Source organism: Leptonychotes weddellii, chromosome 16 (assembly GCF_054177405.1).
Source record: "Leptonychotes weddellii isolate Sample4059 chromosome 16, ASM5417740v2, whole genome shotgun sequence".
Classification (NCBI taxonomy): Eukaryota; Metazoa; Chordata; class Mammalia; order Carnivora; family Phocidae; genus Leptonychotes; species Leptonychotes weddellii.
The window spans coordinates 35,712,364-35,733,069 of NC_138384.1; the positions used below are offsets into that span (position 1 = coordinate 35,712,364).

Consider the following 20,706-nt stretch of genomic DNA (forward strand, 5'->3'; position numbering starts at 1 on the left):
AAAAAAAAAAAATAGAACTACCCTATGATCCAGCAATTGCACTACTAGGTATTTACTCAAAGGTTACAAAAATACTGATTTGACGAGGCACATGCACCCCAGTGTTTATAGCAGCACTATCTACAATAGCCAAACTATGCAAAGAGCCCAAATGTCCATCGACTGATGAGTGGATAAAGAAGAGGTGGTATATATATTATATATTATATGGTGGTATATATGGTTTTGTGATAACAAATAACTGTGTAACTGCTCACTTTGTCAGCATATATACTAAAATTGGAACAATACAGAGAAGATTAGCATGGCCTCCGTGCACAGATGACACATAAATTCATGAAGCATTCCATATTTTGGGGGATTGAGGGGTGCACTTGTCGTGATGAGCACCAGGTGATTAAAATAAAGACTTAAAAAAAAAACCTACGTAAGTGTTTTTAAATGCAAAAGTAGCTAGTATTTTAAAAAGAAAAGTAGGGGCACCTGGGTGGCTCAGTCGTTAAGAGTCTGCCTTTGGCTCAGGTCATGATCCCAGGGTCCTGGGATCAAGCCCAGTGTTGGGCTCCCTGCTCAGCAGGAAGCCTGCTTTTCCCTCTCCCACTCCCCCTGCTTGTGTTCCCTCTCTTGCTGTGTCTCTCTCTGTCAAATAAATAAAATCTTTAAAAAAAATAGAAAGGTCACTTTTCAAGTCATTCAAAAACAAAACATAACCCCTAAATGCAAAAGATAGAAAACAGTGTAAGTGGTAACAAAACAAAAGCCAAAGGCTTACTTACAGTGAAATGATTCAAGTAGGAATAATGTCAACCATGACAATATACAAAAATGGGCTAAATTTATTCAGATATGAAAACTCTTAAGTGTCTTAAAGCCTAATTAACTAGAAAAAGAACCAACCAAGCCCAAGGTTAGCAGATCAAGGGAAATAATGATTACAGCAGAAATCAGTGAAGAGACAGGCAAATAATAGAAAAGGTTAACAAAACTAAGAGTTTGCTCTTGAAGAGACAGACAAAATTAACAAGCCTTTAGCTAGTCTAAAGAACAGAAAGAGTACCCAAATCAATAAATTTATAAATGAAAGGGGAGACATTACAACAGACACCAAAGAAATAGAAAGGATCATAAGAAACTACTATGAACGACTATATGCCAACAAACTGGATAACTTAAAAAGGATAAATCTCTAGAAACATAGAACCTACCAAAACTGAATCCAGAAGAAATAAAAAATCTGAACAGACCAATAAGAGATAAGATTGAATCCGTAACCAAAAACCTCCCAAAAAAGAAAAGCTCAGGACCAGATGACCTTACTAGTGAATTTTACAAAACGTTTAAAGAAGAGTTAACACCAGTCCTTCTGAAACATTTCCAAAAAATTGAAGAAGAGGTGGGACGCCTGGGTGGCTCAGTCGGTTAAGCGTCTGCCTTCGGCTCAGGTCATGATCCCAGGGTCCTGGGACCGAGTCCCGCGTCAGGCTCCCTGCTCTGCGGGGAGCCTGCTTCTCCCTCTGCCTCTGTCTCTCTCTCTCTGTCTCTCATGAATAAATAAATAAAATCTTTAAACAAAAAAAAATTGAAGAAGAGGGACTATTCCCAAACTCAAAAGGCCAGGATTACCCAGATATCCAAGCCATATAATGACACTACAAGAAAGGACTACAGGACAATATCTCTGATGAATATAGATGCAAAAATTCTTTTTTTAAAATAAAGATTTCATTCATTTGAGAGAGAGAACACAAGCTGGGGAGAAAGGGAGAGGGAGGAGCAGGCTCCCCTCTGAGCAAGGAGCCCAATGAGGGGATTGATCCCAGGACCCTGGGATCATGACCTGAGCTGAAGGCAGACACTTAACTGACAGAGCCACCCAGGCACCGCTATAGGTGCAAAAATTCTTTTTTTTTTTTTTTTTTTTTTTTTTAAGATTCTCCCCACTTATTTGACAGAGAGAGACAGAGAGAGAGCACAAGTAGGCAGAGTGACAGGCAGATGGAGAGGGAGAAACAGGCTCTCCGCCGAGCAGGGAGCCAGATGCGGGGCTCGATCCCAAGACCCCAGGATCATGACCTGAGCCAAAAGCAGCCGCCTAACGGACTGAGCCACCCAGGCCCCTAGGTGCAAAAATTCTAAACAAAATACTAGCATACTGAATTCAGCACATTAAAAGGATCATAAACCATGATCAAGTAGGATTCATCCCTGGGATGCAAGGATGGTTCAACAAATGTAAACCAATAAATATAACACATCATATTAATAGAATAAAAGACAAAAATCACCTGATTATCTCCATAATTGCAGGAAAGCATTTGATAAAATTCAACATCCATTCATGATAAAAACTCAATAATAATGTACCTCAACATGACAAAAGCCATAGATGACAAGCTCATAGCCAACATCATACTCAGTGGTGAAAGGTTGAAATATTTTTCTCTAAGATCAGGAACAAGACAAGGGTGCCCACTCTCACCACTACTATTCAACATAATACTACTAGAAGTCCTAGCCAGAGCAGTCAGGCAAGAAAAAGAAGTAAAAGACATTAGAATTGGAAAGGACAAAGTAAAATTATCTCTATTTGCAGGTGACATGATTTTATATACCTAGAAAAATGTATGTATAAAATCCTAAATATTCCACTGAGAAACTTAGATCTAATCAATAAATTCAGTAAAGTTGTAGGATACAAAGTCAACATACAAAAATCATGAGCATTTTTTTTAAGATTTTATTTATTTATCTGACAGAAAGAGAGAGAGCGAGAACAGGAACACAAGCAGGGGAAGTGGGAGAGGGAGAAGCAGGCTTCCCGCTGAGCAGGGAGCCTGATGTGGGGCTCGATCCCAGGACCCTGGGTTCATGACCTGAGCCGAAGGCAGACGCTTAACGACTGAGCCACCCAGGCGCCCCAAAAATCAGTAGCATTTCTGTACATTAAAAATTATCTAAAAAAGAAATAAAACAATCTCATTTACAATAGCATCAAAAATAATGAAATACTTAGGAATAAGTTTAACCATGGAGGTGAAAGATCTCTACACTGAAACTATAAAACATTGATGATGAAAACTGAAGAAGACACAAATGGAAAAGATAGCATGGATTGGAAGAATTAATATTGTTAAAATGTCCACACAACCCCGTATCATGTATAGATTCAGTCAATCCCTATGAAAATTTCAATGACATTTTTTTTTGCAGAAATAGAAAAAAAAAAATCTTAAAATTCATGCAGAACCATAAAAGACCCCAAATAGCAAAAGCAGTCCTGAGAAAGAAAAACAAAGCTGGAGGCATTACACTTCCTGATTTCAAACTATATTGCAAAGCTATCACAATGGTATGGCACTGGCATAGTAAGCAGACACACAGATCAATGGAATAGAATCAAGAGCTCAGAAATAAAGCTATGCATATACAGTCAACTAGTATTTGACAAAAGAGAGCCAAGAATACTCAATGGAGAAAACCTAGTTTCTTCAATAAATGGTGTCAGGAATATCAGGTACTCACATGCAAAAGAATGAAACTAGACCCCTGTCTTATATTATTCATAAAAATTAACTAGAAATGGATTAAAAGCTGAATTGAATGTGAAACATGAAACCATAAAACTCCTAAAAGAAAACATAGAGAAAAGGCTTATTGACATGGGTCTTGGCAATAATTTTTTGGAGATGACACTTAAAACACAACAACAACAACAACAAAAACAAGTGGGACTACATTAAACTGAAAATCTGCACAGCAAAAAAAAAACCAATCAGCAGAATGAAAAGGCAAACCACATATCTGATAATGTTAATATCCAACATACATAAGAAACTCATACAACTCAGCCAGGAAAATCCAATTAAAACATGGACAAAGGATCTGAATAGACATTTTTCCAAAGAAGATATTCAGATGGCCAGCAGGTACATGAAAAAATGCTCAACAACAGTAATAGGAAAGTGCAAATCAAAACCACAATGAGATATCACCTCACACCTGTTGGAATGGTTATCATCAGAAAAACGAGAGAGCAAGTGTTGATGAAGAGGTGGAGAAAAGTGAAGCCCTGTGCACTGTTGGTGGGAATGTGAACTGGTACAGCCACTAAGGAAAACAGTATGGAGGTTCCTGAAAAATTAAAAGTAGAACCACATGATGCAGCAATCCCACTCCTGGGGATATATCCAAAATTAAATCACCATCCTGAAGAGATATCTGCGCCCCTGTGTTTATTACAGCACTATTTATAATAGCTAGGACATGGAAACAACCTATCCATAGATGGATGAATGGTTAACAAAAAGGTGGAGCACTATTATGTTCAGATACTCATATGTAAATATGTATGTTCTAATATATATAATATATGTAATGCTAATTAATTATATATGACGGAATACCATTCAGCCATAAAAAAGAAGGAAGTCCTGCCATTTGTGAAACACGGATGGACCTTGAGGGCAATATGCTAAATGAGATAAATCAGACAGAGAAAGACAAATACTGTATGATCTCACTTATATGTGGAATCTAAAAAACAAAACAAAACAACACCAAACCCATAGAAACAGAGATCAGATTTTTGGTTGCCAGAGGTGGGTGGTGCGTGGTGCAGGAATTAGTGAAGGTAGTCAAAAGGTACAAACTTCCAGTTATAAGATAATTAAGTTCTAAGGATGTTATGTACAATGTGAGAACTATAGTTAATATTTGAAAGTTGCTAAGAGAGTAGATCTTAAAAGTTATCACAAGGAAAATACTGTAACTCTGTGAGGTGACAGGTGTTAATTAAACCTACTGTTTAGTTACTATATTTCATAATATATACATATATCAAATCACTATATTATACACTTTAGACTTATACAATATTATACGTCAACTATATCTCAAACTGAAAACTAAACCTGTCATTTAAAACAATTCTGTGGGAGGGCTAAAAGTAAAAAGAAAAAACAAGAAAAGCTTAGAGGGTATTAATCAGATGAAGTATCAACGAACAAAGCAGTAAATGGGACAACGGTTAATTTTAGTTTGATAGTGTATAGTTCAAAATGGAGATGTGAGAACCTTCTCGCAGTGAGTAACACAATATTGAGCTATTTTAGTATATGTGCTGCCGAAGCGAGCACAATATTGAGCTATTAAAAATACATAAGAGAGGCACCTGGGTGGCTCAGTCGTTAAGCATCTGCCTTCGGTTCGGGTCGTGATCCCAGGGTCCTGGGATCAAGCCCCACGTTGGGCTCCCTGCTCAGCAGGAAGCCTGCTTGTCCCTCTCCCACTCCCCCTGCTTGTGTTCCTGTTCTCGCTATCTCTTTCTGTCAAATAAATAAATAAATAAATCTTTTAAAAAATACATTAGAAACAGGGATAATCTGACAGATGTATAATATTAGTGGGAACCATGAACAAGGCATTCTCTGACAGACAGATCAAGTCCATGGAAGATAACTGAGGTGTCTGGGAAAAACACTGGGCAAGCACCAGGCTTCTATCTTTGGGTTATGATGCCATGACCGTAACATCCACTCTCTCAATTGATGCAAAACGTTTAAGAAATAAAAGCAAAACAATTTCTTTTCTTAAAATCAACTGACAAATGATTAAGCCAGCTTTGGGGCCAAACTTCTTTTTCTTTCCTTTTTGTCAAAATGATGAGACTATTTTTTTAAAATTTTTTTTGAAGATTTTATGTATTTATTTGACAGAACTAGAGAAGTGTAGACCTTGAATTTTTTTTTTTTTTTTTTGGTCATGGGTTTACTTGGTAGCATTTTATTTGGGATTTCAGCACCTATGTTGAGAAGTGGAATTAGTCTGCAGTTCTTTGTGTTATCTTTGTCGGGTTTTAATATCTCAGGACTTAACTGCCTTATGAAAATGCACTGAGAGCCTTTTCATCTTATTATGTTATGGAGTAATTTTTTTTTAAGATTTTGTTTTTAAGCAATCTGTACACCCAATGTAAGGGCTCAAATCCACAACCCCGAGATCGAGTCACATGCTTCACCCACTGAGCCAGCCAGGCACCCCTGTGGAGTAATTTTTTTTATTGAGATATAATCAATGTATTACATTACTTTCAGGTGTACAACACAATGATTTGATATTTGTATATATTTTGAAATGATCACCATAATAAGTCTAATTGTCCCCATACATAGTTAAAAAAAATTGGTTTCTGGTGATGAGAACTTCTAAGATCTACTCTCTTAGCAACTTTCAAATATGCAATACAGTATTATTAACTATAGTCACCATGCTGTACATCACATACCCATGACTTACTTATTGTGGAGTAATTTCTGAAACAAGGCTTCCCACTAGCTAGTGGGGGTATGGGGGGGAGACAGGTTACAGGTACAGATACTGATCCCTTTCAGCCTCAAGGGGACTAGGAAGCGCGATGGAGAAATACTTCCATTTTCTGTGAGATGTGTTGTGAAAAAGTTTGGAAAACATCATATTGTAGCATGGGTTCTAGTCAAAAGAAAAAGAAATGTTGACCGCACAATAAGAACTGGGAGACATCTGCATTTTCTTTGGGGCTTGGGAACTGTTTCTGGGACCTCCTGTTTAAATAAGATCTGATCCTGGGGCCCTTGGGTGGATCAGTCGGCTAAGTGTCTGCCTTCAGCTCAGGTCATGATCCTGGGGTCCTGGGCTCCAGCCCGGCATTGGGCTCCCTGCTTCTCCCTGCCCCTCTGCTGCTCCCCCTGCTTGTGCTTTCTCTCACTCTCTCCTGCTCTGTCAAATAAATGAAATACTTAAAAATATATATATAAATTTATATATATTTATATATGTAATATATAAAAAAATATTTATAATAAAATAAATAAATATGTATATAAAAGATCCGGTCCTTTCACACCTCTTTTTGACAAGGTCTGGAGCTTTCAGGTTTGTTGGTCCTGCCAGGTGCCTCCACTGGAGGTGAAGCCTGGTTAGTCCTATTCAGCAACAGGTGAACTTCATGTACTCAGCAGTTGTGTTTTCCTCCTGACTGGAGGTCCACACACCTCTCCTCTAAAATTCTCCTGCCTGAGACTTTAAGCAGATGATGTTGCTTGACCTTGTGAAATCTAACAAAATTTTAAAACTGGACACTTTTTTTTTTTTAAAGATTTTATTTATTTATTTGACAGAGAGAGACACAGCGAGAGAGGGAACACAAGCAGGGGGAGTGGGAGAGGGAGAAGCAGGCTCCCCGCAGAGCAGGGAGCCCGATGCGGGACTCGATCCCAGGACCCTGGGATCATGACCCCAGCCGAAGGCAGTCGCTTAACCAACTGAGCCACCCAGGCGCCCAAAACTGGACGCTTTTGTGAGCATTGTTTCTCAGAACCCCACAATTGCCATGCTCTCTTAAAACTGGTGCAATTTGTTTTTGCCATCTTTTGGTTCCCCTTACTAGCAAATTAATGCCTTTTGACATGGGCTTAAAATTCTTTGTTTTTTCAGAGTCAAGATATTGAAGAATTCACCTGTAAAACCACATAGGCCTGGCATTTTTATCATTTATTTATTTTAGCTGTGGTTCCTTTGTTTTTTTTAATTTTAGAGAGAGAGTGCCCCAGAGGAGATAGGGTCAGAGGGAGAAGCAGACTCCCCACTGAACAGGGAGTCCGCCGCGGGACTTGATCCTGGGACCCCAGGATCATGACCTGAGCCGAAGGCAGTGGCTTAACCAACTGAGCCACCCAGGCGCCCAGTGGTTCCTTTGATTTCATTTTTCTTCTTGTTTGTTGGCTTATTTAAGTGTTGGAGTAATGAAAGCTAACCCTCCCTGAGTGCGTCTTGGGTATCCTTTATTTCAGAGTGTGACCCCATCTAATTGTGAGTGTCATTTTTTAGGTGAGAAAAACTGAGGCGTCCAGGTGTTCAAAATTTAGAGAACTCTTCGGTGCCTCAACAACAACAAATACACGTGCGGGGAAGAGCTCGGCTCAGGAGGCTGCAGTTTGGTGACCAGAATGACCAGTGACAGAGTCTGGGGGAGCCCTGCCGGCTGACGGCCAGGTGGGAGGAAATCTGGGACCCGAAGCAGGAAGCGGAGGTGGGTGGGTGGGGAGGGGATGTTGCCAGGAGCCCCCTCCCCCCCAACTCCCACTCCCCACCCTTGTATTAATGACCGGCTGTGCCTCTTTTTCACCCTTAGGGCCACCAAGTGGAGGCGGGTTCGGCGAGACCTCTGCCCGTCAACCACGAACTGATTCGAGACGGGTGAGACGCCTGGGTGGGGGGAGAACCACGTGACGCCGGGCGCCGCCGGCTGTGCGACCCCTGCGTGTCTCCTCCCAGCGCCCCTGCCCCGCCCCGCCCCGCCCCGCCGCACCCGGCGTTTGCGCAGGGCGGCCGGCAGTTGTTCAGGCCGTTGGCGCAGCGCGGGCTTTCTGGAAGCCTCGAGGTTGCGCGGCCGGGGTCGGGCGCGGGGGCGCGGTGCCCGAGCCCCGAGCGCGCCCCTGGCGGCGTCCTGTTGGGAGGGCGCGGAGAGTCGCGGGTGGTGCGCAGCGGGCGGGCCTGTGGGGCCCGGGGCCAGAGCTGGGCGCGCCGGGGGCCCCCGCAGAGTGCCTTCCGAGTAGTGAGTGGCGACGGGAAGACCCGGGAAGGGACGCGGCCGCGACGGCGCTTGTCTCCCCACGCCGGTCCTCCGGCGGCGAGCGACGCGCGGGGAAGATGCTCGAGGTGCTGGTGCTGAAGGTGAGCGAGCGCCCAGCCCTGGCCGGCCGCCCTCTCCCCGCGCAGGGGCCGCCCCGGCTGGTCACGCCACGCGGGGCTTCGGACCCATGCGTGGGTTGCCAGATGGGATCCCGGACCCCCGATTGCAGATCCACAACACGAGATTTCAGTTCAGGTGTGCCCATGTATTTTTTGGAACACAGTAAAAAGTTACCAGTTCGTCCGAAACTCATTTACTAACTCTGCAATCTTAGGGGGCAGGACGGACCGTAACCCCTTCTCCCACGCTCACCCGGCCCGGGAGGTGCTGGCGGAGAGCCCTCTGGGCCCCCGGTCCTTGGACATGGGGACCCTCACCTGGTCCCCTCGCCCGACAGGGGTCCTCTCCAGTGGGTCCCCACTAAGGGGCCCCTCGTCGCAACCACCCCTCCACACACGCCCATCCCGGCTTCACGCGGAAACCCTGCTCGCTCGCGCCCTGAAACTCTGGCGGCCCCCTCCTCACGCGTGCGCCCCGGGGCTCCGATCCTCAGTCCTCGGAGCGGCGTGAAGGCAGGTGGGGCCGCCGGCAGCTGCAGTTTCGTGTCTCAGGTAAGATGCAGGAGACGGAAGGCATGGCGTGTTCGCAAGGTTAGTTGGAGGGAGGAGTTTACAAACCAGAGCAAAGCAGGTGGGTTTCGGTCTCTGGGAAAAGGAAATACAAATCATTAAAAAACAAAACAAAACAAAACAAAAAAAACCCATGCTTCTGTGGGCAGAGGAGAGGAACGTACCAAATGATGGGATTTTAAAAAACCATCAATTTTCCCGCTCCTCTTAATTTAGGTCTTACGTAATTTATATTTTGGTTCTTACCTGTTTATCCTCAGCAAATTTTAATACAATATAGGAGTAGTTCTCTAAGTGTGGTGCAGGTTACCAGTGATAGTGCTCCAGGTTAATTTAGCTTTTACATGGATAAATTTTTTTCCCCCAAGTGCCCATCAGTAGATGAATGGAGAAGCAAAGTGTGGTCTGTACATATAATGGAATATTACTCAGCCTTAGAAGCAAAGAAAATTCTGATACATGTTGTAACATGGATGAACCATCGCTTGTTAAGTGAAATAAGCCAGATACAAAAGGACAAGTACTGTATGATTTACTTCTGTGAGAGTCCTAGAGTACTTACATTCATAGAGACAGAAAGTAGGGCGTTTGCTCAGGGGCTGAGGGGAAAGGGGTGTGGGGAATTATTGTTTAAAGGGTGTAGAGTTTCAGTTTTGCAAGCTGAAAGGAGTTTTGGAATGGATGGTGGTGATGGATGTGGTTAATGCCACTGAATATGGTTAAAATGGTAAATTTTTTGTGTATTTTACCACAATTAAAATTACTATTAAAAATTATTTTTAAATTTTAATAGTTAATATTTGTTGTAATAGATTTTAGAAATAAAAACAGAACTAGCATTACAAGTCTGTTAAGATGAGTCTAATGAAGAAAAAGGTGTTGATTAAAAATAATGTATTAAGAAAGCAGCCCAGACAACATGCCATTACGTCAGGGATGAGTTGGGCAGAGTGCGGTGAGACACAGTGGGACTGGCGTCTATGGACTTGCTCCGGGAGAAGGGCTACGGGAGAGAAAGATTAGCCATGGCATCTTTGATAAGAAAGGTGATGGGCGCCGGAAAAGCCCCAGGGCCATTGGTCTTAGAGTCAAGCTGTGTTCTAGCAGGACTGTTGACATTTCTGGACAGCGAGGCGTGGACCCTTCAATTGGACAGCTTGTGCCAGGGAGGGGTGGCAGACACAGGTGATGTTCTGAAAGCTGCGGGCTGTGATGTCACTAATGGGGTAAAGCAGCTGTTCCTCTGGCTCACACACACAATTTCAGTACTGTCCGTGGAATCCACAAACAGTATTTCAAGAGTGGTTTTCCTACCCAGAGGAGGCCGTGTTGAGAATGAAGGTCCGAGGACCTCTCACGTCAGCATGACTCTGAGTGGGCCAGGTCTTCCTGTTCCGTTTGGAATTGTCACAGCGTTTTAAAATGAACATCTTAATTTTTACAATCGATGTTGGAGAGTTGAAGTTTGACTAAAATATCTGGAGTTATTATGGAAATACCAACATACACGAAGGGGAATTGAACAGAAATTAAAGATCAGACTTGGACACACTCATACTACAGAATGTGGAAAATGAGACACTCATGACATTATTGCTCAGGGAAGTAAAAAAGTAAAGGGGAATAACAACGTAGGAAATAACAAAGAAAAGATGGGTTAATCATTCCTGAGAAATAATAAAAAGCACACCTAATTCAATTAAATCCTAGTAATGATGCGAAATATTGTTATCTTGCCAGATAAATGATTCTGCTTTTATTTGAATAAAATTTAAGTATTCAAGTTTGAATGGTAGGGGTAAAGGAGAAGAAAGTGGACCAAACTTTTATTTAATTAATTAATTTATTTTTTAAAGATTTTATTTATTCAACAGAGCGAGACACAGCGAGAGAGGGAACACAAGCAGGGGGAGTGGCAGAGGGAGAAGCAGGCTTCCTGTGGAGCAGGGAACCCTACGTGGGGCTCGATCTCAGGACCCTGGGACCATGACCTGAGCCGAAGGCAGATGCTTAACGACTGAGCCACTCCAGGCGCCCCGGACCAAAATTTTATATAGATGATGTTTTTCTAATGGAAATACAACAGACAATGTAGGCGAAAAAATGTGTGAGGGTGATTACAGTGTGGGCAGTATTGCTTTATAGCCTTGGCTGGAAGCAGACAGTGTCAGAGGTGGGGGCTCCCTATCCTAGTGCACCCACCCCCTCCCAGTAAAGCACATGTTCTCCTAGCTGGTAAAACTGAATCTGGCCTACAGTTTAGAGGTTTTAGAGGCAATATTTTTTATTTTTATTTTTTTTTAAGATTTTATTTATTTATTTGACAGAGACATAGCGAGAGAGGGAACACAAGCAGGGGGAGTAGGAGAGGGAGAAGCAGGCTTCCCGGCAGTGCAGGGAGCCCGATGTGGGGCTCGATCCCAGGACCCTGGGATCACGGCCTGAGCTGAAGGCAGACGCTTAATGACTGAGCCACCCAGGCGCCCCTAGAGGCAATATTTTTTTAAAAAATGAAATATTCTGGCAACTTCAAAGAATCTATGATGCCTTAAAAAAAAAATTTTTTTTTTTAAAGGTTTTATTTATTTATTTGACACAGAGAGCCAGAGAGAGGGAACACAAGCAGGGGGAGCGGGAGAGGGAGAAGCAGGCCTCCTGGCCGAGCAGGGAGCCCAACGTGGGGCTCGGTCCCAGGACCCTGGGATCATGACCTGAGCCGAAGGTGTTGAACGACTGAGCCACCCAGGTGCCCCTGCCTTAAAAAATTTTAAAGCATCTTTCCAACTTTGTTTTGAAGTCTTTCAAATATAAAAACAAGTTACAAAAACCATATTGAGAATAACCATATTCTCTACACCCTAATTATTAACATTTTGTTGACCTGCATATTTCTTTATAAATAGTATATATAAAATTATTTGCTTTTTTGCTGAACCATTTGAGAATGAGTTGAGAACTCTAACTCCTTACACATGTATTTCCTAAGAACCAAGACTTTCTCTTACATCATCATGATGTAATTACCCCACTTGAGAAATTTAACATTGATCCAGTACCATAATACATAGTCTCTGTTCAAATTTCTCCATTTGTCCCAAAATGTCTTCTAAAACTTGTTTTTTTCTGCTCCAGGATCCAATCAAAAATTGTACATTGCATTTAGTTGTCATGGCCTCTTAGTCTCCTTTAATTTAGGTCAGTTCCCTGGCTTTTTTGTGTCTTTGATGTCATTGAAATTTTGAAGAACAAGGGCAGTTGCTTTGCAAAATATCAGTCATTTCGGATTTGTCTGTTTCTTCATGATTATGTTCAGTTAGGCATTTTTAGTAAAAATACTGCATGGGCAATATCACATCAGAGGACAAGAAGCTTTTAAAATCATTCCTGTGATTAAAAATAATTTAAAATCTAACTTTTTATCAGGAAATATTCTGGACATACCAAGAAGTCTAAAAAATATAATCATAAACACCTGGACATCCACCACTTAGCTTTGTCAAACTTTTTAACATTTTGCCATGTTTGCTTCACATCTTTTTTTTTTTTTTTTTAAGATTTTATTTAGAGAGTGCGCGTATGCGCGAATGCAGGTGGGGGAAGGGGCAGAAGTAGAGAATATCGAGCAGACTCCCCACTGAGCGCAGAGCCTAGAGCAGGCCTCGATCTCACAACCCTGTGATTATGACCTGAGCCAAAACCAAGAGTCAGACGCTTAACTGTCTGAGCCACCCAGGTGCCCCTCTTTTTTTTTAACCCATAAACTATTTTTTAAATTGAGGTATGATTTATATATGGTAAACTTCATCATTTTTCATGTAGAATTCTGTGACATTTTGAAAAATGCATGCAGTCCTGTAACCAGCACCACAATCAGAGAGCAGTCTGTCATCCCTCCATTACCTTATACTCCTTTGTAGTCCTTTCTTTGCCCCTCTCCAAATCCCCTGCAACTACTGATCTTTATCTTCCCTGTTAGCTTTGCCTTTTCCAGGATGTCGTAAAAATGGAAATGTGCGCACGGAATCACGCAGTAGGACAGAGTCTCTGCATCTGGCTTCCCTGACTTAGTGTATGCATTTGAGACCCGCCTGCCCCGAGGTCGTTGCGTGAATCACGATGTCTTCCTTTTTACTGCTGAGTTGTTGTCCATTGTATGAATATGCAGATTTGTTTGTATTGTCACCAGCTGGAGGCCCTTTGAGTTGTTTCCAGTTTGGGGAGATTATAAATAAAGCTGCTGTAACCTTTACAGACAGGTTTTTGTGTGAACACAAGTTCCATTTCATGGATAAATAACTAGGCTTGGATTACCTGTCTAACTTCATGAGAAAATCTTCCACGGTGACGGTACAATTACGGGTTCCCATCAGCAATGTGTAAGAGTTCTAGCTGCAGGGCGCCTATAATCGGGGTTCTTGACCTTGGGATTGTGAATTTGAGCCCTATGTTGGGTGTAGAAATTACTTAAAAATAAAATCTTAAAAAAAAAAATGTCTAGTTGCTCTGCATCCTCACGAGCACGTGATGTGGTCAGTTTTTTAGATTTCAGCCATTCTGGTAATGTTTAGTGTGTAGTAGTATCTCGTTGTGGTTTTAATATGCATTTTCTAATGACGAATGATATGTTAATTATCTTTCCGTGTGCTTGTTTGCCATCCTTCCACTCTTTTGGTCAAGTGTCTGTTTGGATCTGTCCATTTCTCTAGTTGGTCATTCTGTTACTGAGTTTTTACACTTTATATATTGTGGATGAAGTTCCTTGTTGGATGTGATTGCAAATATTTTCTCCCAGTTTATGACTTTTCTTTCTCTTAACGTCTTTCAACGAGCAGTTCTTAATTTGGATTAAGTCCAATTTATCAATTTTTGCTTGTACAAAGTATACTTTTGGTGTTATATCTAAAATCTTTGCCTAACCCACAGTCACAAAGATTTCCCCCATGTATTTTTAGAAATTTTATAGTTTTATATTTTACATTTAGATATAGGATCCATTGGAGTTAATTTTTGTATCTGGAATAAAGGATGGATCAAAGTTAACTTTTGTGCATACAGATAACTAATTGTTCTAGTATCATTTGTTAAAAATTACTCTTTCTCCACCCAGTTGCTTTTGTGCCTTTATTGAGACTCAATTGACTGCATATGTGTGGGTCTGTTTCTGTTCTGTTGGTTTTTGTCTGTGCTTTCTCCAGTAGCACACAATTCCAATTACTGTAGCTTTTTAGTAAGTCTCGAAATCAGGTGGTATGAGTCTTCCAACTATGTTGTTCTTTTCCAGAGTTATTTGGGCCATTCTAGTTCCTTTGCCTTTCCAATAAGAATTTCATAGGGAGTTCACTGATTTCTCAATTCCTGCTGGAACTGAGTTGTATTTATAGATCATTGTGGGAAAAATCAACATCTTAATCCATGAACCCAGTATACTGGCATTAAAGGCCTTCCTTGATCTATTTGATCAGTTTGTGTTCCTTTCAACACACACATTTTGCATATATTTTGTTAGGTTCATTCCTGAGTAATCCTGTTTTTTGGCACGGTTGAAAATGGTGCTGTTTTTTTAATTTAAATTTCCAGTTTTCATTGCTGGACTATAGATGTACTATTGAATGTACTATATGCCTTTATACCCTGGAACCTTGTTAGAGCCACTTACTGGTTCTAATATATTTTTTGTAGGTTCCTTAGGATTTTCTATGGAGATACTGTTTGTAAATAGAGACATTTTCTTTCTTCATTTCCAGTCTTGCTGACATCCTTCTTCTTACTTTGTTACACTGACTAGTGCCTCCAGTACGATGTTGAATAGGAGTAGTGAGCACGCCACTAGTAACATTTTTTTTAGTATGTTTTACTTTTTAGTTCAGGAATTATCTTTTCCAAAGTTTGTTTTTTGTTTTTGTTTTAGAGTTTCCATTTCTTAGGTGAGACCCTCCTCTTTAGTAAACACACGACCTCACCACAACCATCTTGTCCTTAAGTTGTTCAGCATATTTCTCATAGCTGCTTTGACGTCCTTGCCTGTTCATGTCAACTTCTGGGCGGTCTTGGGTTCACTTCTACTGACTGCTTTTGTCCTTGGCCACACATCACATTTTCATCTCTGCATGGCTAGTAACTGCCACACGGGATATTGCAGCTGCGGTAAAGAGTGTTGACCTATGCTTCAGTCACTCGCTGCATCCACCATCTGGGAGGCTTGGTTTAATCCTCTTCAAGCCCCTGTTTGCTTTTGCTAGAGCACACTCTGTCCAGGAGTGCGGTCTGGAGTTTGCAGGCGTGGCACGTCAGGGTGCCTACTGAGCCTCGTAAATTTGGCCGGGCTCCCACTGCAGACTGTTTCCCAGTGATGGGTGCCAAGGACAAACAAAGGCAGACATTGGCTAGAGCATTAGCTGCCCGGGAGTAGGGGCAGGAGCTGGGGAAGGGCAGAGGGGGCCGAGCATTTTGAGGGAAGACCGAGGAAGAGGAGGGGAGGGGCTCCAGGGATATGAGGGCCACCAAGGACCGGTCAGTGCCTGTTGGCCGAGGAAGCGGGTTCCAGGAGGCAGTCTCAGCTTTCAGGCCCTCGAGATGTACTCCTGAGCAGCGGGAGAAACAGACACATCTCAAAGGGACGGGGAGGATTGACGCCTGTCAGCCCTTTTGAGGAAATGCTCACAGAAAGGGAGGTTGAGGGTCTCTGTTTGCAGACGGTGGGTTCCCCTGGCAGCCTTGAGCTTCCCCAGGCACGCATTTGAGAGGGGCCAGGGCCATCCTCGGGACGGGGCCTCTCGGTGCAGAGGTTTTGGGAGGTGACATGCCATGAGTTTGCTCTTCTGTCAGGCAGCAGCTAAAACTGGTGTTTCTGTCCGCCTTCTCGAGGTCGCTTTCCTCTGGACGGCCGGGCCCTCACTGTGCCGTGCGGGCTTGCCAAGGACCTGGCTCTCCCCGTGGCGGCTCTTTCAGAATTTCTCTCCTCAGCGTCCCTTCTCTGGTTCCTCAAGCCACAACACTGCGGCTTTCTGCCTGAGTTGCAGTCCGTCGTCCTGGGCTGGAAAAGCTGTAAGGAAACGTGGATCTCACCCAGGACCCATCCTCCTTGCAAAGCATCTGGTCCCTGCGGTTTCTCTTCTCTTCAGTGCCTTCATATTTGTTATTTTGTATTTTTTCCTGGGCTGATCATTGTTACTTGCAGGTGGATTAGTCCATGTAAATGACTCTGCCATGATCTGGAACCAGAATGGCCCATTGTTCTTTTTTTCCCCAACTTTTTATTTTAAAAATATTCAAATATTTAGAAAAATAGAATACTAACGTGAACACCTGTTCCCCTGCCACCTGGTACCTCGGATCCAAAGTCTTGGGATGTCATTGCTTTTAGGTCCTTTCAGTAGGCAGAGTTAGGAGTTCCTACTGATATTTTCAACTCACATTTAACTTTTTATGTTGCATCTAATCTCTCTAATGATGAAAATCTTGGTCTCTAATGACACTGATCTATATCAAGATACATTCAGAGAAGTCTGACTTTCATCCCTGTCCCTTCTATTCCTGGCTTTCTATAGGTGATAACTTATATTTGTTTTGGTTTATCTGCCATCATTTTTTTTTAATATGAACAGAATATACATGTATTCATTCATATTTTCTTCTCTTTTTTACAAAAGACATAGCATATCGCAAACATGGGACTTTGCTTTTGTATTTTATTATGCATATTTAAAAAATACGGGAGATGGGGCACCTGGGTGATTCAGTCGGTTAAACGTCTACCTTCGGCTCAGGTCATGATCTCGGGGTTCTGGGATCAAGCCCCACGTTGGGCTTCCTGCCCAGTGGGGAGTCTGCTTCTCCCTCCCCCTGCTTGTGTTCTCTCGCACACTATCTCAAATAAAGAAAATCTTTTTAAAAAATTAAAATTAAAGTAGAGGAGATGGAGGGCATTGATCTCTGCTTTTCGAGTCACAGCACATAATTAAAAATTACTGATGTTATATTTTTTTAAATTTTTAACATGTTTTAGAGTTTTATCTTTGCATCTTTTATCTTTTATCTAGCTTAATTGAGATATAATTGGTATCTAACATCATATGAGTTTAAGGTGTAAAGTGTGATGGTTTGATCTATATTGACAGTCTTTTATTTTTTACCTTTGGTCTGATTTTTTAAGACAGAGGTACTCCTCTAGAATTTGTTAGATCGCTTAAATTAGTAACAGGTATCATGCCTCTAAGGTTTATTATTTTATGATTCTGCTTTTTAAACCATGCATTGTTTTGTTTTTTTTTTTTTAATTTTTACAGATTGAAGATCCAGGATGCTTCTGGGTTATGATAAAAGGATGTAGTCCGTTTTTAGATCATGAAGTTGATTACCAAAAACTAAATAGTGCCATGAATGACTTCTATAATAGCATGTGTCAAGATATAGAAATAAAACCGTTAATGTTGGAAGAAGGGCAGGTATGTATCTAAGTGTGCTGTAAGCACTGTGTCTTGAAATACTACTTAAAATGTACACATTTTGGCAGTAAAAGCTTTTAGAGTATTTTAATTGCACATAATCATTGCTTTGTGTTAGGTTCTTTTGGCTGCACAAGATTTGGGCTGGTTTTGGAAAGCAAAGGTGGTAGAAGATTCATGTGGGGCAGCAGCAGATGGAATGTCGTCCAAAGTCAGGCATTGGGCCATCCTCCTGGGGCTGGGAACTGAGGGCTATTCTAGATGTATTCTAGATCTGTCACAGGTGTGGGGGCCTCAGCCGAGGGGGCATGGGGGCCTCCCTTTTGCTGCCCGTGACTTTGGCCAACTCCTGCTTGTTTATTTTCCTTGCCTCACATCACAGCCCCTTCTTCCTTTATTGCCACCTTGGTTCCCGGGACCATTGTCTGATTCTCTCTGCAGGTCAGTCACTTTTCAGAAGAGTTTGAATTTTTCTACTGGGAAAGGTTTATAAACTATGAGAAACATTAGAAATAACTTGAATTCCTTCCCCCTTTCAAAAAAAAACTTCATTAACATTTATTATTTTTTTCCATACCATTGACTTGTTGACAGGAAACCCGGTGAGCTGTCCTTTTAAAATATTCCACATTTTGGAGAGCCTGAGTGCCTCCTTGTGGTGGTGCTGAACTTTCTCTCTGTCCCCTTTATTTTATGTGGACTGGTAGTTAAAGCTTTGATTAGATTTAGGGTCACCTTTTCCCCCCCTCAGAGTGATTGGGCTGTGAGCTTCACCTTGCATTGGATTGGGAGGTAATATCACTGTTGGCAAAGCCCAGCGGATTCGGAGGGCGACACCTGAGTCCTCCCTCAAGGTGGTGCCCGTCGGCTTTTCCTGCAGGGGAGGCACCATCCCGTGACCAGCACGGCCCGAAGCAGCCCTTCTGTTTAAGCTTCCAAAATGGTCGCTTTCACGTTCCTTCTGTGTTCTTGAGCCGGAATTCATCTGCAGGGAACTTTCCTTCCTCTATTAAGATGATTAGGCTACCCTGATATCCTGCAGTTCATGCTGGAAAGGTAGACGCATTGCTTGATTCTTTCCCTTACCAGCGTTCGTGCCCAGCTGTGTACACAGGCGTCCAGAGGTCTCTGCTGTTTTTCTCTCCTCCTTTTCATTTTTAAAGTACTGTATTGAACCTCATGGTTTTTAATATAGTCCATCAGCTGTAATCATTGTTCTTGGTGCTTAAATTGCCCTACGTTGGCTTGGTGGAAGCCTTGTAAGCCACCAGTTCAAAACCAGCTTGGCCTCGTGAACAATTACCTGTTTACACCATTCCTACAAGTTGCTTTGACTTGAGCATTAAACAGAAATACCCTCCATCCTTTGGCAAGATTTCTCTCCAGTTATTTGACTTTGGAGTTATGGGAGGCTCCCAAGAGCCCATCCCTTGCCAAGTGGCTCCTCCGTGGCGTCCAGCTTCAGTTCCCAAGCGCGGTGGTCTCCCTTCGGCTCGCCCCTTCCCCGTCAGGCGCGGCGCTCTCCCCTCGGGGCCTGTGGTCGGCGTGTGGTTTGCCGGTCTGGGTCGCAGTCCCGTGGGACAGTCGGGACGCCAGGCAGCTGTCACTCCTGCCGGGCAGTTTCCCTAAGGTGGGACTGCATTTTCCTTATTTTACTTTCAAAACCCTGTCCTTAGTTAAGGAGTCAGCATGAGTGGAGTAAGAGAAGCCTGAAGTAGGATGGGTGCCCTGTGCTCAGTTTACTGTCCAGTGGGGGTCAACGTGGGCAGCCCCAGCCTCCTCCCCCACCTTTCCTCTTCCGGCAGGTAGAAAGTGGGCTGAGATGGTTTGGGGGTGCCTTTTCGTTCTCTCCTGCGACTGAGGGTTTTAATGCCGAGGTTTTTATTTTGTAGGTCTGTGTGGTGTATTGTCAGGAACTGAAGTGCTGGTGCAGGGCTGTTATTAAGTCCATTGTGTCTTCGGCAGACCATTACCTGGCAGAATGTTTCCTTGTGGATTTTGCCAAGTACATCCCAGTGAAATCTAAAAAGTACGTACGTATTTATTTCGCCTCACGCTCTTTAGGGAGACGGATATCAGTTTTAAAGGAGAGGGTCAGTTTTCACAGAGGATAGAGGTCAGAGAACTGGAATGTTCTTCGCTTCCCATGGGGACGACTTGCAGATTCCAGTTCTACACGCAGTCAGTGTAGGGGCTGGTGGTTCCAGTGAGGACCCGGGGCAGCTGGGCTCTCCTTCCACCTTCCTTCCAAGGGGCAGGTGCTCACCCGGCCTCCCACTCTCAGCGTGTTCCTGTGATGGGTCCTTCCAGAGGCTGGGCTGCAGGAAGGACACTACCTGGAAGCCGAAGGTCATGTGGTCCCCACAGAAGGGGTGTGTGCTGGTACAGCCTCAGGTAGCGGGGAGCAGAGCCCCTGTTCAAGTACTCTGGGTCCTTTTCCTTAGCAGAGTGAGGGTGTGACCCACAGTGACTTAAGGTGGGGAGACGGTTCCGAAGCAGCCCTCATTGGCTCCAGGAGCACCCATTAACTGCTCATTAGAAAACACTAGCAACACGTCAGCTTTTGTGTTTGTGGTAATTTTTCATACTCCGTCCCAGAGTAAGAGGATATCAGTTTAATAATTAATGTGAGGACTCTTCTTCCAAAAGAGTATTCTTGCGATAAGAGTAAAGCATTTCATGGCAGAAGGGCTTCTCAGACATTGGGAATTCGCAGATACTTAAGAAAAAAAGTAGATGCCTTTCTAGCCTGTGATTCTGCACCTTTATAACCAGAATTGTTATCAAAGTAAATGTTATGTTTAATTGTTTGGAAAGATTTTTAGTATTTGGAGTTTTGGGCAAGAGAAGCCCGTGATTAAATATTGTGCAGGGAGGCTTCGAGGGGCACCTTTTTCTGAGCTGTGGGGACGAGGTGGTGAGGCTGCCCATACAGGGCATCCAGAAATCCTGTCCCGGAATGGTA

General features: G+C 42.9%; 1 protein-coding gene and 1 non-coding gene across 7 annotated transcripts in view; both read left to right on the forward strand.

Moving 5' to 3' along the window:
• Nucleotides 1-249: 249 nt before the first annotated feature.
• On the forward strand, nucleotides 250-356 carry LOC145717724 (U6 spliceosomal RNA). The gene has a single exon (XR_014141121.1). It is a non-coding gene; the product is annotated as a U6 spliceosomal RNA (small nuclear RNA).
• An 8,197-nt stretch (nucleotides 357-8,553) lies between these two features.
• Nucleotides 8,554-20,706, forward strand: part of TDRD12 (tudor domain containing 12) — a 68,001-nt gene continuing 55,848 nt past the window's right edge. For 2 of the 6 annotated variants that reach the window (XM_031034070.2, XM_031034074.2), the window contains exons 1-3: nucleotides 8,557-8,709; nucleotides 17,583-17,741; nucleotides 19,634-19,770. In XM_031034070.2, coding sequence (XP_030889930.2) covers nucleotides 8,686-8,709; nucleotides 17,583-17,741; nucleotides 19,634-19,770 — 320 coding nt within the window. In that variant the 5' untranslated portion in view covers nucleotides 8,557-8,685. Of the gene's footprint in view, nucleotides 8,710-12,144; nucleotides 12,493-17,582; nucleotides 17,742-19,633; nucleotides 19,771-20,706 lie in introns of those variants that run through there. The other 4 variants (XM_031034077.2, XM_031034078.2, XM_031034069.2 and 1 more) reach the window with 4 other exon arrangements.